The 18,406-nt window shown below is 30.5% G+C and overlaps 1 protein-coding gene across 1 annotated transcript; it reads left to right on the top strand.

The window, feature by feature from the left end:
• Positions 1-5,955: 5,955 nt before the first annotated feature.
• On the top strand, positions 5,956-11,977 carry LOC124941073. Its single transcript, XM_047481336.1, has 3 exons — positions 5,956-6,075; positions 6,165-6,270; positions 11,648-11,977. The coding sequence occupies exons 1-3, from the start codon at positions 6,043-6,045 to the stop codon at positions 11,791-11,793; spliced, it is 285 nt and encodes a 94-aa protein (XP_047337292.1). The 5' UTR covers positions 5,956-6,042; the 3' UTR covers positions 11,794-11,977.
• Positions 11,978-18,406: the final 6,429 nt, after the last annotated feature.

Raw genomic sequence — 18,406 nt, 5'->3', positions numbered from 1 at the left:
AAGTGTATAATGATAATACCCGAAAACGACATACCTTACACAATACAAAATCTATAAAAAAAGAGCATTGTCGCAGAATTTAAGAGTCGACAATCAATCGTTGTTGAATTAGAAGATGAACTCAAATTTCCCAACAATGGTAGCATGACTATTACATCAAGCTTATGGAGACTCATGTTTGACAGAGCTTCATTCCAATAAAGATTTTATTGGTAAACCCTAAAGGTACCTATAACTCAATATCCATAAAACTAGAGTATCCTATTACCAACAACAAAGATGAATACGAGGCATGTCTCTCAGGCCTAAAGTTGGCATACGAAAGAGGAGTAAAAAAATTGGATATAACTAGTGACACAAATTTGGTTATATCCCAAGCCAATAGTATGTATCAAATAAAAGGAGAGAACCTAAAGCCCTACCATGCATGCTTGACCAAATTTGACATATTTGAACAAGTAATATATATTCATACCCCAAGAAGTCAAAATTAATTGTCTATTAATAAAAATTGCGACTATTGCTTTTCAAATAGTTATGAGGAACTGCTTGAAATTAATTAAAGGAAAAATCTCTAAAAATAATCAATTTATACATGATTGCCCTACCAATATTATTTATTTAATATGTGAATAAATTGTTAATATTCATGTCAAATCAAAACCTATTTTTGATAGTGCCTACGATCATTAGAACATGATTGCCCTAAAAGCACTATGAATTAATAACATGCATGAATAATTTGTTAATATTCATGTCAAATCAAAATCTTTATTTCGATAATATCCACAATTATTTGTAATGACCATCCTAAAACATTATTTATTAATAGTATACATGAATAGTTTCTTAATATTCACATCAAATCAAAACCAATCTTACTAAACAATGGGAGAAGACAAGTATCATCATCTTCTACAATTCAATCACCTTTTGTGAAGTATGAGCGAGGAAGGGGACATGGAAGAAAACAACATGGCCTACAAGGCCAATATGGAAATAACAACAAAGATTGTGAACATTAATTGTAATCTATGTTTGTTTTGTTGTTTGATTGCTACTATTCAGAAACTCTAAAAAAATCAAACCTATCTTTTGATAGTACCCACGATTGTTTATACATGATCACCCTAAAAACGTTATTTTTAATATCATACATGAAGAATTTGTTAATATTGACATCAAATTATAACATATTTTTCGATAGTACCAGCAATCTTTTGTACATGATCTCCCTAGAAACGTTATTTATTATTAGCATAAGTAAATAATTTTTTAATATTCAGATCAAATCAAAACCTATCTTTTGATAATACCAACGATCATTTGTACATGCTCAAAAATGTTATTTATTAATAGTATACGTGAACAATTTGTTAATATTCACGTAAAATTAAAATCTATCTTTCAATTGTACCCACGATCATTGGTACATGATCGCCCTAAAAACGTTATTTATTAATAGCATATATGAATAATTTATTAATATTCACGTTAAATCAAAATCCATCTTTCGATACTAGCCACAATAACTTGTACATTATCTCCTTAAAAACATTGTTTATTAATACCATACGTGAACAATTTGTTAATATCACATTAAATCATAACCTATTTTTCGATAGTATCCCTGATCATTCTTAAAAACATTATTTATTAATAGCATACATGAATAATTTGTTAATATTCACGTCAAATCAAAACATATCTTTTGATAGTACCAACGATCGTTTTTACATGATTCCCTGACAGACTCTATTAATTTCTAAACGAATCTCAGAAATTATCATAATAATAACATCATGAATTATACAATCGGATGACTACGGTCATTGACAGTTTCTCTCCAATTAGATAGTTCACCAAAAAATAATTGGGATGGTAACCCAAATATGTATGGTTGTCATATCAGTCGCATCAATCCAAACTTCCCAGTAACTACACAAAGACTCGATCATCACCCAATGAATCTCATTAAAACTTCACATAAAACTTCAAATACTAGTCACTCCTCGATAATACAAAAGTAAATAAGTTGTTGATTCAACCTCTTCGTGACACATACGACTAGCCATAATAAACATTTTTTTATGCATATACCATCCGTAATATTTCCACCGTGAATAATACATAATGGATATCTTGGATAAAATCTTTGAATCCCAAAGTTTTTTCCAATAAAAATAATGTGAAATCATCTTTGCGATCAACTTGTAGTAATGCCCACATGAAAACTATCCATATCTTGTCAACGCATAATATTTTGTTAGACGGGGATACTTGTAAGAAAAACATACTTGAATACTTTGTTAATATTAACGTCAAATTAAAACTTATTTTTTGATAGTACACACGATCATTTGTACATTATCTTCATAAAAACTCTATTTATTAATATCATACATGAATAATTTGTTAATATTCACGTCAAATCAAAATTATTTTTCAATAGTACATACCATCATTTATATATGATCACCCTAAAAATACTATTTATCAATATCATACGAGAATAATTTATTAATATTCACATCAAACCAAAGCCTATCTTTCGATAATACCCATGATAATTTGTACATGATCATCCTAAAATCGCTATTTATTAATAGAATTAAATAATAATTTATTAATATTCACATTAAATCAAAATCTATCTTTCGATAGTACTCATGATCATTTGTATATGATTTTCCAAAAAAATGTTATGTGTTAATAACACGTTAATAATTTATTAATATTTACGTTAAATCAAAATCTATATTTCGATAGTACTCATAATCATTTATACATGACAATAGTTGTTTATAGCCCACAACCATTTACAAATGATCTCCCTAATAACCACTATCTCACCAAACCCACCCACAGTTTGTTAGTAATAAGCACACAATCATATGTATACTATCACACGAAAATTGCTATGTATGACTCGGGCAAATAATTTAATATATCAAATAATATCTATCAATAGCATCTACAAGATTATTCAAAAGTACTTCTCATAAACATACCTAGAAAAACCAGACACTATTGGTCAAGATTCAACAAGGATAAGTCTCATAGGATGTTGACTACCACATATGAATGTTTTATGTCTTTGATGATTTTGACACACATCAACTATAAAAAAAACTAATTCCTGCCACAACTATCTCCAGGCTTTATCTTTGTATCTCTAAACTGATTTCATAATGAACTCATAAAATTATAAATTGCACAGGGAAAACATAGTATTTATGTCAAACTCGAATTCATGTGTTCCAATAACTAGTATGTTCCCAACTCGATTTAAGGGGCATTAAAAATTGACATACCTAATTTATAAAAAATTCAAATAATGCCGATAAAATAAATTTTCAAAATTATAACTCAACAAATGGTTTAATATAAATTAAATAATTATTTAGGGAAAATGTTATATTCATTTATTCCAAAAGAATGAATTTAAAGGCCAAAACTAAATTAAATATTTATTTAGGGAAAATATTTTATTTTCATTTATCTCAAAATAATTAATTTAGAAGACAAAAATAAATTAAATAATTATTTAAGAAAAATAATGTATTCATTTATACCAAAATAATTAATTTAAAGTCAAAATAAATTAAATAATTAATTAGAGAAAATGTTGTAACCATTTAAATCTCGAATAATTAAAAATAAAGTCCTAAAATATACACAAAATAGGGAAAATATAAACCTTATATCTATTAATTAATTTTTTATATTTTTTGCAGGTAAAAAAAAATTTATAAAGAAAAAATAATAATAAAGAAAAGAAGGTCAAAAAAGGCATGTTTGGGGTTCTTGATAAATCTTTGAAGTTGATCATATAGATGAATTTAAAAGTCAAAATAAATTAAATAATTAATTAGAGAAAATGTTGTAACCATTTAAATCTCGAAAAATTAAAAATAAAGTCCTAAAATACACAAAAATAAAAATAGGGAAAATATAAACCTTATATCTATTAATTAATTTTGTATATTTTTTTGCAGGTAAATAAAAAATAATAATAAAGAAAAGAAGGTCAAAAAAGGCCAAAACTGTTTGGCCTAAATCAAATAGGCCTAAACGCAATGCCTAGGCGCCTAACCAACAATGTGAAGCAAAAGCCCCGCATTGTCACCGGTTCAGACCACATCCAATCCAGCCCAGCGCTCTCCCGAACCACTACTTGCGAACCCTCGATCCACCTAGTGACTAGTCCAACCCAGGTCTAAGGCCCGTTTGTTTATAACCTTTGATTTTAATATTTTAACATTTAAAAGTTTTAAATTATTTTTAAAAAATTAAAAAAAAGTAGAAAACACCTTTAAAATATTTTTATAAAAATATTTTATTAAGGACCTGTTTAGATTTATTTTTAAATCTAACATGTCTGAATTAATATTTTCAGGGATAGTTTTTCATAATTTTCAACCGCATCATAGGTATAGTCATTTATTTAATATTTTAAAATTTAAAATATCAAATCTAAAAATATGTCTAAATTTTGGACAAATAATCAAATAAATAATACTTATGAATCAAATTTTCTTATAAATTCAAAATTTTGTAAAGTAGAGACCGTTTTTAACCCATATAGAGGACATAGTGCAAGACCCTTTCCTGAGTGTCATCAAATATCGAATTCGAACAAAATCACTAAAGTTACGTTTATATACATAAATATTTTCTTGATTTAAAAAAAATAATCAAGTTAGACTATAAAAATTAATTAAAAGATTAACCATTTAAAATTCAAATTAAATTAATTTTAGCTACTTATGAACGGTCCGATGCATACATAGCCTGACTCCCTCTTTTCAAGGGGTGGACATCAGACCTCGTGTAGTTCTCGATCCATTTTTACCAGTGTTTGTTCGTTCTAAACCATTGGTCGATTTTATCAATTCTATCATTTCAATCTCTCATCTCTTTATGAGATTCGAGAATAGAGGATGTATAAGATGATTATAAATGATTAGGCTAAATATTTAATTAATTACAATAAAACTTTATACACATCATTACAAATAAAGATGAACCTTGCATGAGTTATGTGACTTGTGATGCATGGTTTTGAATGTTTGAATTTTTTCCCTCATTTACTTATTGCATGAGTGTGTTCTAACGCATGTTTTTTTTCTTCTCTAAACTACAAAATTGATAACATGATTAATCAAATTATTTCTATTTTAAAACATAACAAAATTTGACTGGAAAACTTATAATTGTGTATGAAAAGGTGAATATCTTATTGTTGCATTAGTCCTACAGGCAAGAAAATGCTATCTAGAAGATCTAGGCGGGTGGCTGATGTAATTTATGTTAGCCATCCGTACAAACAAAAGGCAAAAATGTTGATAATGCATGCACCGATCGACTAAAGTTGTAAATGATCGATCTTGATATGATCAGCACAATTATTGGGACCTACCTAGAAACAAAGAGATGATAGCAACAGTAAAATGAATAATCTTATTGGTTATTGAAAGATGCACGTAGATACTTCTAGACATTGGACACAAGCTATAAAACTAGTTTTTTTTTTTTTTTTTTTTTTTTTTTTTTTTTTTTTTTTGTAAATGCCAACCAAGCCAATAATACCCAATGAGGGGAAAGCAAATGTTATGATGATTCTATGGGAATAACTTGGAATTGACAGGGAACCACGTGGAGGGCAATAATTGGTTGAGATAGAGTGAGAGGATAATCTTAGATAAATGGATGTTCGCCACGTAGACAAGAATGGTTAATATTGATCCTATATGGAGTCACGAGAAAAAGGGTCCTTTTCCAATTGCAATATAACAAGACAAGAGAAATTGTCATGTTTAGAAATCTCCTACAAATTTCAATCTTCTCTCCACCAATTATTATTCATCCCTCACGTGGGACTGCCTGACCCGTTTTTCCATCGTCTAGTACTTCTCCTTCAAAATGATCATCAACTTTATGTATATATAATCTCTAATCTTAAGATTTTCTACTTCATTTACAACAAACAACAAATAAAGGACAACCCTTCGGTTTAAAAGATCTTTGGAGACAGCCGCCATGGGTGACTCTTCCGCGTCATATATTCATATGGTAACTTATTTTTTATACAAAACATGTTTGGGGTTCTTGATAAATCTTTGAAGTTGATCATATAGAGATGCATGATCATTATGATTCAGGTGCATCATCTCATAGAGAAGTGTTTGATCTTTAACATGAGCAAAGAGGAATGCATTGAAGCCTTGTCTAAACATGCAAAGATTGAATCGGTCATCACTTCAACTGGTCAGCCTCCTCAAATAGAATCTTTTCTTTTTTTTTCTTGTTATCTAATAATGGATCATTATCTTATGTTGAATAAAAAAACTTGAAGACTCATAACGTAGTTATAGAGTGTAATAACTCACGTCTTTATGGTTACGAGTTCGAGTGTTCACACCTGAAACATTTACATAATAAAAAGAAAAGAACTTGGAGATGATTCATCAACCTTAGTCCTTTAGAAGAGGGCATTTGTATAGTAAAATAATTCAACAAATTATTCAATTTCTTTTTGTTTCTTTCATTTCAAGTAGTTTGATAATGAGTATTTTATTGGTTCTCAATGAAATAATCAGTTTTTACTTTAAATTCTAACAGTATATATATTTATTATTATTATTTTTTTGTAAATTGCCCGAGTAGGAAGACACGAAATTACGATAGTGAGTGATAAAATAAAGAGAGAAATGCTAGGGTTTCTTATTAGTAAACATGAAATAAACTGAATGTAATGAAAGAGTTTATATAGATAGTGATTACAATAGACTGAAATACCCTTAAGTGCTAATAGACTAAAATATCCTTAAGTGCTAATAAAGATAATAAAACTAATATATCTAACATCCCCTCTCAAACTCACGATGCAACATCAATATGCATTGAGAGTTTGACAGTCAGAAAACGAAAACGCGAAGTCGAATGTGCTTTTGTAAATATATCAGCAATCTGCAAGGAGGAAGGAACGAATGAAAAAGTGATGGTGTGAGTCTGTAGATGATGACTAGTGACATGACAATCAATCTCGATATGTTTGGTTCTCTCATGAAAGACATAATTCCGTGCAATCTGGATAACACTTTGATTATCGCAATGTAGCGGAGTAGGGTGAGAAAGAGAAATATCCATATAAGTAAGTAATCTGCGTAACCAAACAATTTTAGAGGTAGTCGAGGCCATGGAACGATACTCAGATTCTGTAAAAAACCGAGAGATGACATCTTGTTTCTTGATCTTCGATGAAATAAGCGAATCAGCGAGGAAAATATAATATCCAGTGGTCGACTTGCGGTCCGTAGGATCACCAGCCCAATCCGCATCAGAGTAGGCACGCAATTCTAATGAAGATGTGGAAGGAAATATGAGACTATGAAATTAAGTGCCACGAAGATACCTGAGAATAAGAAGAACAGCAGCCCAATGAACTGTAGTAGGGGTAGTGACAAACTGACTAACTACATGAACTACATACACAATGTCTGGGCGAGTTACAGTAAGATAAACTAAGCTTCCAAAAATGGTACGATAAAGACCATAATCCTCCAAAGGAGTTCCATCGGACCAAGAGTATTTAACATTGGTCTCAAGGGGGTGTATCAACAATTTAGTTGTTAGTTAGTCGAAGCACGCTCAAACAAATCAGCAATGTACTTAGATTGAGATAAGAAATAACCTTTTGGAGAATAAGCTACCTTAATTCCCAATAAATAACGTAGCTTGCTCAAATCTTTCATAGGGAATGAGTGTGCTAACTCAGACTTCAATGATTTAATACCATCATGATCATCACCTGTAATAATCATATCATCAACATACAGGGATAGAAGAATGCGTCCTGCTGTTGTACGCTTGACAAATAAAGTCGAATCATGGTGACTAGGAAGAAAGGCAAGCAAAGTGATCACCATAGAGAATTTTTCAAACTAGGCACGTGGTGCTTGTTTGAGACCATAAAGAGCTTTGCGAAGCTTGCAAAGTTCACCAAGTTGATGAGGAACACCTGAGGGAGGCATCATATAAACCTCTTCATGAAGGTCAACATTCAAGAAAGCATTCTTCACATCTATTTGATCGATTTTCCATTGGAAAACCGAAGCAACATCAATCAAAGTGCGAACAGTTGTCATATTCGCAACATGAGAAAATGTTTCCTCATAATCCATGCCATATTTTTGAGAATAGTCTTTAGCAGTAAGTCGAGTCTTGTATCGCTCAATGATACCATATGATTTTGTTTTAATCTTGTAGACCCAACGAGAACCAATGACATATTTTCCAGACGGTAGTGAAACTAAATCTCATGTATGAGTCTGATGTAAAGTAGTAAGTTCCTCAGCCATAGCAGTCTGCCAAAGGGGATCGCAAACTGTCTCCTTATAGGATGAATGCTCAGAAAAATGATGAACAGAAGTGACAAAGGAAGTAAATGAAGTAGAAAAAGAGGAGTACTTAAAATCGGGAAGTTTAGTAGACTTACGAATGCGAGTGGAGTGACGGGGAGGAGGATTGACAATCTCATTCGGCAATTGGGTGGTCGTAGGAGCAGGGACATGGGAGGTGGATGTATCATGAACCAAAGTATCAGATAGACTAGGAAGAGGATCCGCAATCTCATCCGAAATTTGGGTGGTCGTAGGAGCAGGGACATGGGAGGTGGATGTATCGTGAACCAAAGTATCATGAACTAAAGTATCAGATATATATTCATCGGGCTCAGTGTCAAAGGGATTAATACGAACTAGATCTGCTTAGGTCATATGATTTGAACTAGCAGGAACAAAGAAGAATGAAATGTGCTCTAAAAACATAACATAACGCGAAACATATAATTTTTGACTAACTGGATCAAAACAACGATACCCTTTTTGACCAACACCATAACCCAGAAAGATACATAAGGTAGACCGGGAAGACAACTTATTACGTTCAACATGTGGTCGAAGGACAAAACAAATACAACCGAAAACACGCAACGAGGAATAATCAGGTGAATGACCATATAATTTTTCAAAAGGGGATAAACCTGAATTATGAGATAGTGAAATTCTATTGATTACATGAGCATCGGTAAGAACTGCTTCCCCAAAACATATTAGGAACCTCAGCTGATAGCATAAAAGAACGAGTTGTTTCAACAAGATGATGATGTTTTCTTTCAGCCACACCATTTTGTTGAGGAGTGTTAGTACATGAGGTTTGGTGAATTGTACCATCAGAGACAAGTAACTGAGAGAAATCATTAGAAGTGTATTCACCTCCCAAATCACACCTAAAATATTTAATGACTGAAGAATGTTGGGTCTCACAAGAGCTCGAAAATTGGTGACTATAGTAAGAAATTCAGACATGCGTTTCATTAGATAAATCCAAGTATAACGAGTGAAGTCATCAACAAACAAAACATAATATCGAGAACATCCTTTAGAAGAAACAGAAGAAAGTCCCCACACATCAGAATGCACGAGATCAAATGGAGTAGTGGAAAAAGAAACACTTTTATAAAAAAGCAATGCTGAAAATTTAGCCAATTTGCAACCACTACAATCAGAAATGTCATGACTTTCTAAACTACCCAAAGCTCCAGTAGACACTAAAAACTTTAAACGAGATCTAGAAACATGACCCAAACGAGAATGCCAACGATAAAATTCCGAAGATGAACTATTTAAACGAAATGATAACATGTCAATACTGAAGGCAACAACATGTGATACTTTGAGTTCATCTAAAACATAAAGTCCTCCTTTCCTACGGCCTGTCCCAATCACCTTTTGTGACTGTGGGTCCTTAACACAATAATTGGAAAAAGTAAACAAAACTGTGAGACCAGAATCACACAATTGACTAACAAATACAAGGTTTAAAGGAAGACATAGAATATTGTAGACATTTGGGAGAGAAAAATAAGATGTATGTACAAAACCAATTTCTTCCAATGACATTGGAGCAATCATGATGGAAAATGGTGGAACAGAATTGACTGACACAAATGAGTTAATATTAGGAGGCATATGATTAGTTACACCTGAATCTAATATCCATAAGGGAGACGATTTATCTGAATTATCAGATGATGACAAACCTTTATGAAAGGAGGCGGACATGACATGTGATTGTGAGGTGAGAAACTGCTTAAACTGCTCAAACTTCTCAAACATATATGGATCCATGATTGGAGCAGTAATTGTATTACCAATATCAAACAAGTACAAATCTCCAATGATAGCTCAAATACAATAGCACAAATATTGGCAAAACTATGTAAGGACCTTGTTTAACCAACCCAAAATCAGCAACAACAAATATTGCACGACACAAAACGATGCGGCACGAATAAAAATCTCCAGCTGCACAAATATGGAACGAAACGGCACGATGCGACACGACACGACGCAATACGAATAAAAATACCAAAAACGACAATACAAATACAATAACACGAATATGGCACGACGCGGCACAATGCGGCATGATGCGGCACGACGTGACACAAGTACAAATTTCCAAACTAAATCAGCTAGAGCAAAAGAAAGCGAAAACGAAAAATACCATTGACGATTGCAGAATCAAACACCAAATTCAAATCGAAAGATGTAGATTGAATGATTTATGTTGAATAAAGAAAATCCATAAATGGAGGCTCTGATACCATGATAAAATAGAGAGAGAAAGCTAATGTTTCTTATTAGGAAACATGAAATAAACTGAATGTAATTAAAGAGTTTATATAGTTAGTAATTACGATAGACTGAAATACCCTTAAGTGCTAATAAAGATAATAAAACTAATATATCTAACAGTAAAGATATAAGTTTTTTCTCTCTACCACTTAGTAACGATTCTCTACTAAATTCTGACAATAGTTAATTACTATAAGTTAAGCCAAGACTTTCAAAAATATAAGTTTCTTCGATCATTTTGAAAAAAATAGAGTAGATCAATTAATTATAGTTAAGATAACATTGTTTTAAAATGATAAAACCTCATTTTATCACTTCCAATTTTTGTGAGGGTAGAAAAAATAATAAAAACCTATAAATATAATTATGAGTTTCTTCGATCATTTTGAAAAAAATAGAGTAGATCAATTAATTATAGTTAAGATAACATTGTTTTAAAATGATAAAACCTCATTTTATCAATTCCAATTTTTGTGAGGGTAGAAAAAATAATAAAAACCTATATATAAAAAGTTATAACTTGTGGTCATAAATCATATTCCAAAAAGCAGCCAAACAATCTGCTTTCAAATAAAGAAAAAGAAATCCTTAAAAGTATAAAAATAAATAGACTAACAAATTATAACCTAGAAGAAATAAGATTTAGATTAACGCAAATATCAATGACTGGAGTTTGGAGTTCAGACCACTTGTGGATTTTCTTTGGTCATAATTCTCCTTCACTTTTTCTTTTAAATGCGTGAACTTTAATGTTGATGTCTAAATTTCAATTATCATTAAACATTTTTTTTTATAGAAGTAAGATGTCACGATGATAGGATGTTATTCTATCATATCCCAACGAATACACTCTGGTCTATAAAACGATCAATCATCACTATATATGTATAGGTTTCGACTTTGAAGACATAATTATATCGTTGAATCTTTTCTCTCATGTGTAGTGTGGAACGAGCTCGAAAAGGAGAACAAGGAATTCTTCGAGGCCTACTCCCAATCTCAAAGGAAAGAAGACAAGATGTCGGAGGCCGAGACTAACGAGTTGATCATGAAGATGATAACCGAATCATCCAAAGATCTAGACAAGTAATGCATGCACCCCTATCGATTCCCTAAGAGAACATAAAAGTCCCAAATTGATTCTTAAGTCTCAAAATGGGGTAGCTAGAAAATGATTATCATAATGATCATGAAATAAACTGATGACTGTTCCAAAACAATTTGCCATATATATATATATTTTGTTTTTTTTTATAAATGATTCGGTTTGTAAATTCGAACTCATGACCCTAATGAGATAAGTTACCCAATCTGCTGTATTACTGAGTTTTTAGTCCCCACAAATATATTATATAGATACATAAATTGATGTATGCAATATTAATAGTCTATCATGTGCAAGGACGGGCGAGGTACTCATCATGTGGTCCTTCCTCAAATGATTCTATGTTTTCTGCTAAAACAAAAAAAATGCAATCATGTGTGGGTGGTTGTATATGTTATATGTATATAATAAGATCTTGCAGCTCTCAATCGGTCGCCATAGAAGGTCCCATAAAGCTTAATTTGTGCCGATGGGTATGGGAAGGCGATCGAGCAGTGACAAAGGGATCCAATGTAATTTGGAGTTAAAATTTGTGTCTTCTTTGTGGATGTGCGCCATGTTTGTTTTCTTGCTAGCAATAAATAAAGCTGTGGGAATGGGCACCACCTACTTTTGTATAAATAAGTGGTATGATCTTTATGTGTTTTTTTGATTTACTTTTTTTTGAAAGGGTATTTTTTTTTTATTCTTATAAACCATAACAAAACTAATTAGTTATTTATTTTAAATATTTGAAATAGTTATTAATAAAATAATATAATAAAATAGTTAATAGTTGTATATGAGTTCAAGAGATAAGAGAGAAAATGTGATATAAGTCAATTTTCAACAAAGAATTTGATGTGAAAGGATAAATGACATGGTTAGCGATCAATGACAAGACGACTGCTTCATGAGCCGATAATTGTTGTTTTATTTGGCACAATTAGAATCCCACATGGATAAAGATGGGAGTCGGAGAAGTTTCTTAATATATAAAAAAACTCTCCTCACAATTAGAATTTCACATTGAAAGATAATGGGAGTGGAGAAAGTTTCTTAGTCTATAAAAAAATCATTCTCCCTTTGGTATATTGTACTCAATAATTGTATATCTTATTCCTTATTAATTGATAGCCTTAGTGCTCAGAGACGTAGGCAACATTTGACCGAACTTCGTTATCAAATTCTTAGTGTATAATTTTCTTTCATTTCTTCTTTTATTATTTCACTTTTCCATACAAGTGGTATCAGAGCCAAATGGTCGTCCTTGGCATGACAGTTGAGTCTTCAAATGGGGCATCAACTCCTTCGTCATCTTGGATGAGGACCCCTCTGTCGAATTTAAAGATTGCAGTAGAAATATTTGATGGAACTAAGCATTTTGTCATGTGACAATGTGAGGTTCTAGATTTTCTTTTTCAATAATAGGATCTAGATGTTGTTATTGAGGTCAAAAAGCTAGATGATATAGAAGAAAAATAATGGAGTATCATGAATCGTATGGTGTGCGGGACAATTCGATTGTGTCTTTCCAGAGAGTAGAAGTATGCCACGAAGAACGAAACTTCTACACAGAAACTATGGCAAATATTGAATGACAATTTTCTGAAGAAGAGTGGTCAGAATAAGCTCCTAATGAAAAAGCTTTTATTCCGGTTTGATTACTATTAAGGTACCACTATGAATGAACATCACCAAGTTTAATCAATTAGTAGCAGATCTTTTAAATCTTGATGTGAAATTTGAGGATGGAGATCTAGCCTTGATATTGTTATCGTCCCTTCCCGATGAATTTGAACATTTATAAACAACCTTACTTTATGGGAAGAGAAATGTATCTCTTGATGATGTAAGTTTTGCTTTATATAGTCACGAATCGAGAAAGTAGGACAAAAAAAAAATAAAATAACTAAAACAGGTGAAACATTGGTGGTCAAGGGCTGTCAACAAAGAAAATCAAATGGGGGAGGAAGAAGATCCAAAAACAGATTTGCCAAAGATTAATGTGCTTTTTGTCGTGAGAAAGGACATTAGAATATTAATTGCCCAAAGTTGAAGAGGAAAGAGAGATTCTGAAGATGCAAATATTATAGAAAACAAAGGTGATGCATATTAATAATTCTCTTTGTCAATGTCACACACAACATAACTTCATAACGCGTGGATATTGGGCTCATCATTCATTTGTCATATGACACCAATTAGAGAGTGGTTATTTAGCTTTAAAGAACTAGATGGCAAAGTTGTTTACATGAGAGATGTTATTATATGTAAAATAAAAGGGATATGTTCAATCAAGATAAAAAATTATGTTGGATCCACCATAATTATCAGAGATGTTCAGTACATACTGAATATAAAAAATATTTTCTTTGGGGGCCTGAGAGTCAAAAGCCCTACATGTGAGAATGGAGAATGAAAATCTTAAAGTAATCTCTAGAGCACTAGTGATGTTGAGAACAATTAGAAAAAGTAATAATTTGTATTACTATCAAGGTGGTACAGTTAATGGGACATTTGTAGTTGTATCAACTTACGACAATAGTAAGGAATTAGATACAAGAACGCTATGGCATATGCGATTGGGACATGTTTGTGAGAAATCTATGCAAACTATTGTTAAGCAAGGATTGCTAAATGGTACAAAAGTTTGTACATTATATTTTTGTAAACATTGTTTTCTGGGAAAACCAAAGCGGGTAAAATTTGGCACTACTATCCATAACACCAAAGATATTTTGGACTATGTGCACTAAGATGTCTAGGGACCTGCCAAGACCCCATCTCATGGAGGTAGACATTATTTTGTTATTTTTATTGATGATTTTTCTAGAAGAGTATGGGTGTTTACTTTGAAGAACAAAGATAAAGTATTTGAGATTTTTCTTAAATGGAAAATTGAAGTTGAAAATGAGACAAGAAGAAAGATCAAAATGCTCTAAACTGAGAATGGTGAATATTATAAGAATGATCCATTCTAGAAGTTATGCCAGAAGTGTGGCATAGTTCGACACTTAACTAGTAAAAAAACATCACAGTAGAATGGAGTATCGGAACGTATGAACATTAAAAAGATACATATATGGTTTTGGTCATCTAACTTATTTCTCATTTGTCCAGAAATGAGGACATGAGCAATGCAACCAAATATCCTCAAATGAGTTATAGTTGGCTTCACATTGCTCTAAGCTTCTTCTAGAGCTCAATAGAAGATAGTTATTTCATTTATTAGGGAAAATTTATAATTTTTTAGCTATAGTTACAATAAAACTGAAATTTTAAACTAACTACTAACCCACTATTAAATAAGTTAAGTTTCAACTGCACTAAAAACTAACTAAAAAGGCGTATGCAAAACATGTCCACTATTATCAACATAAATAAGACGGATCTTATGATTAAACGTTCCTCAATTTGTCTCTAACCAATTATTCATTGAAAATAAAAACTATGAACTATCATCATTAGAAGAAGTCGAAGAACCAAACAAAATATCAATCAAATTAGTCATGAAGATGAAACTGTGAGCCGAATCTTCTATTATTCAATTTGTAATTTGTAATTTTTAATCCAGAATTTGTTGACTTCTTTTAACAGACATTAATAAAGAATTGGTTAATAAACATGTTTGAGATGACGATGAATTATACGTATCATTTTCATCAGTTATCAACTCATCATCAGAAGAAACATTTTCAATGTATTTTCTTAATACTTGTTTTGTCATTTAACTTCATGTTGTACATGACAAATACCATGTCATTCATTTTTTTTTTGTTGATGTAGACAATTTCTACGTTTTTTATGAACTTGTAGGCCAAGAAGAATATCAATGTTCTAATTTTAAACTTTCAATAATTAGGTAAACAAAAAATATTTAAATATATATAAAAATAAAAATATACCATTTCAAATGCACTCCAATTTCGTTCACATCCAGATGAACTTCAAGTAAGACTAAATATTCTAATAGCAAACATTTGTAGCTCTGGAGATTCATCACCATAAGAATCCCATATTCAGCTGAAGACTTTGTGTTTATTGTCATTTTTGCAAATTTAGAACCAAATAATCTTTTTGCGTTTTTAAATGATTCAAGTTGGCTATCTATTTTGCTTATCATATTTTATCAGTTATCATCATTTCAATACAATTATATATACCCTTTTTATATGAACATTGGATTTAAAATCACAACTATAATGATATTGAGGATTTAGATAATAACCAGCAACATGTAAAGGTTTGTGGAGATGAATTACCCATCATTCATCAATGATCTTCCAAATAAGTTCATAACTAAAATTAAGACAAACAATATATTATGAACATATATATAAATGAATAATATCATTAAAAATAAATAAAAATACAAATGTTATTTACTTTCTCTTTATATTGTTGAAGTTGTCTTTAATCTTTTCGTTAGCCTCATCCATTTGTTCATAAACAAAACCCTTGGTAGGCTTAACATTCGAATCCACAATTCTAAGTACTTTAATTAGAGGTCTCACAACTTTGAGACATGTAATTTAATTTGACCATAATTTACTACCAATAACCATTGCCTCAATTTTCTTTCCATCAATCCTACTCAAGAATGAAATTAATCTCCAACTTCTTGAACTAAACATAATCATTAAAACTCCCTAACGTAAGATATGTAGTAGGAAATCTTGTCTTTTCTGGTCTAATCAGGTTTCTTTCATCAGTAAAATTCCATTACATAGATATTAAGTAGAGTTCTCGAGTATATATACTTTGTTATGCTTTTAGAACTCTCAATTGTCAAGGTATGAACATGTATTTTTTTCTCTCAAAATCTTCTAACATGAGATCAATATAATGAGCAGCACAAGGAGTCCAATATAACCTTTTTCTTTTTTCCATCAACAATTCACCAACTAATTTGTAATTAGCAACATTGTCACTAACTATTTAAACAATATTTTCTTCTCCAAATTCTTCTACAATTGCATCTAACATTTTAAATGTCTTATACATTGTCTTAGAAATGTCGGAAGTGTCAATGGAAGTTAAAAAAATTGTTCATTTAGGACGGTTAACCAAAAAATTACATATGGAACATCCTTTCTTATTAGTTCAATCATCTGACATAATTGAGCAAACTGTTTTTCTCCATTCTATCTTTAAATATTTTAGCAACTCGTGTGTTACTTCCACCTCTTTCATAGATATTTCACTCGTACTTCATGATAAGTAGATAATTTAAATCCTGGACCATGTCTAGCAACCATTTTAAGTGTTATTTCAAAATAAGATTTTTTCACATCATTGAAAGGAATAACACTAGTATAGAGAAAACAAGAGAGATCATTTGACAAGCATCTTCCCTTAAATATTTCTTAAACATTTTAAAACCTTAAAGATTTGTTTGAAATTAATTTTTCTTTCACCCTTTACCTTTAATTTTGATCTATTCAAATACACAAAATATTAATATAAATATGGTAAATATTTTACAATTTTTATTTTATTTTCTTGTATATTTTTAGGAATTAAATAAATAATTTTTTTAAATGAAATAGATACAACAATTCATCAAAATTATTTATTTTTTCCTTTACTTTTTCTAAAAATATTTTGAGATATTATGTGTACAACATTTATTTAAAATAAATTTGTTTTTTATTTTGGCCCTAACCCCTAGTTAATTTGATTAATTAGCACAATAATTAATCATAATTAATTATTTTAAATAGGTTTTTATCTATGGAGTTAATTATTTTGATTTTATTTATTTAGAAATAAATAAAAATATATTTTTAATTATAAATTGGGATATAAATTTTTAGTGCTTACCAATATTATCATTAAGATTGAGATGTACACATTATATATGTTTTTTTTTTTTTATAAATATACCATTTTGATTAGACATGTTATATAAAAATTAATTTTTAAAAAATGAAATAATAATTTTTAAATTGAGTATATTAATATTTGTAACTAAAAAATAGTTAATCAAATTAAAATTAGAAGAATTGTCAATTTTATACACAAAGTTAGAAGAATTTGTCAAATTTATATATTAAGTTAGGAAATTCTATTTACTTATACAAATTTGACCAAATATGTCAAATTTATCAATGTTAAAAAAAAAATTAAAGATGTTCAATTTTAACATCTGTGTAATTATTATTATTAATTTTTAATCCATTTCATTTTCAAATTTTAAATATATATTTTTAATACACATCATCTGTGCAGAATTTACCAATAGCACTTTCGTTAACGAGTAGAATATGAAGGCTTGAATATTCAATCGGTGTTATTGAGGATGGACGAGAGGGTGAATTTTGATTCACAATTCGTCGAAATAAGAGGGGAATTGAATTTGACCCGGAATCGTCTTCCGATTGGAATCCTATCAGTGGAATGTTTTCTACATATTTAAGAGACAATGATATCTTCCATTCACATCTCCTCATCTACAAAACAATCTTTATCAACGATTGAAAAGACTGAAAAGATTTCAGTCAAAGTTTGTTTCTAACAAACCTATCAAACCCATTAGGCACAGTTCTTGAAAGAGAAAGTCTAAAATTAATATCAAATGTCTGATCTCACCCTTCCCACCACCGAAAAAAATTCT

This window comes from Impatiens glandulifera, chromosome 1 (genome assembly GCF_907164915.1).
Source record: "Impatiens glandulifera chromosome 1, dImpGla2.1, whole genome shotgun sequence".
NCBI classification, from domain to species: Eukaryota; Viridiplantae; Streptophyta; class Magnoliopsida; order Ericales; family Balsaminaceae; genus Impatiens; species Impatiens glandulifera.
The sequence above is the reverse complement of the archived record's forward strand: the minus strand, read 5'-3'. Positions and strand labels throughout refer to the sequence as shown.

Coding starts and splice junctions, on each gene's coding strand:
- LOC124941073 (XM_047481336.1), top strand. CDS start 6,043: ATGGGTGACTCTTCCGCGTCATATATTCATATG. Junction 6,076..6,164: donor CCGCGTCATATATTCATATG/GTAACTTATTTT, acceptor ATTATGATTCAG/GTGCATCATCTCATAGAGAA. Junction 6,271..11,647: donor ATCGGTCATCACTTCAACTG/GTCAGCCTCCTC, acceptor TCTCATGTGTAG/TGTGGAACGAGCTCGAAAAG.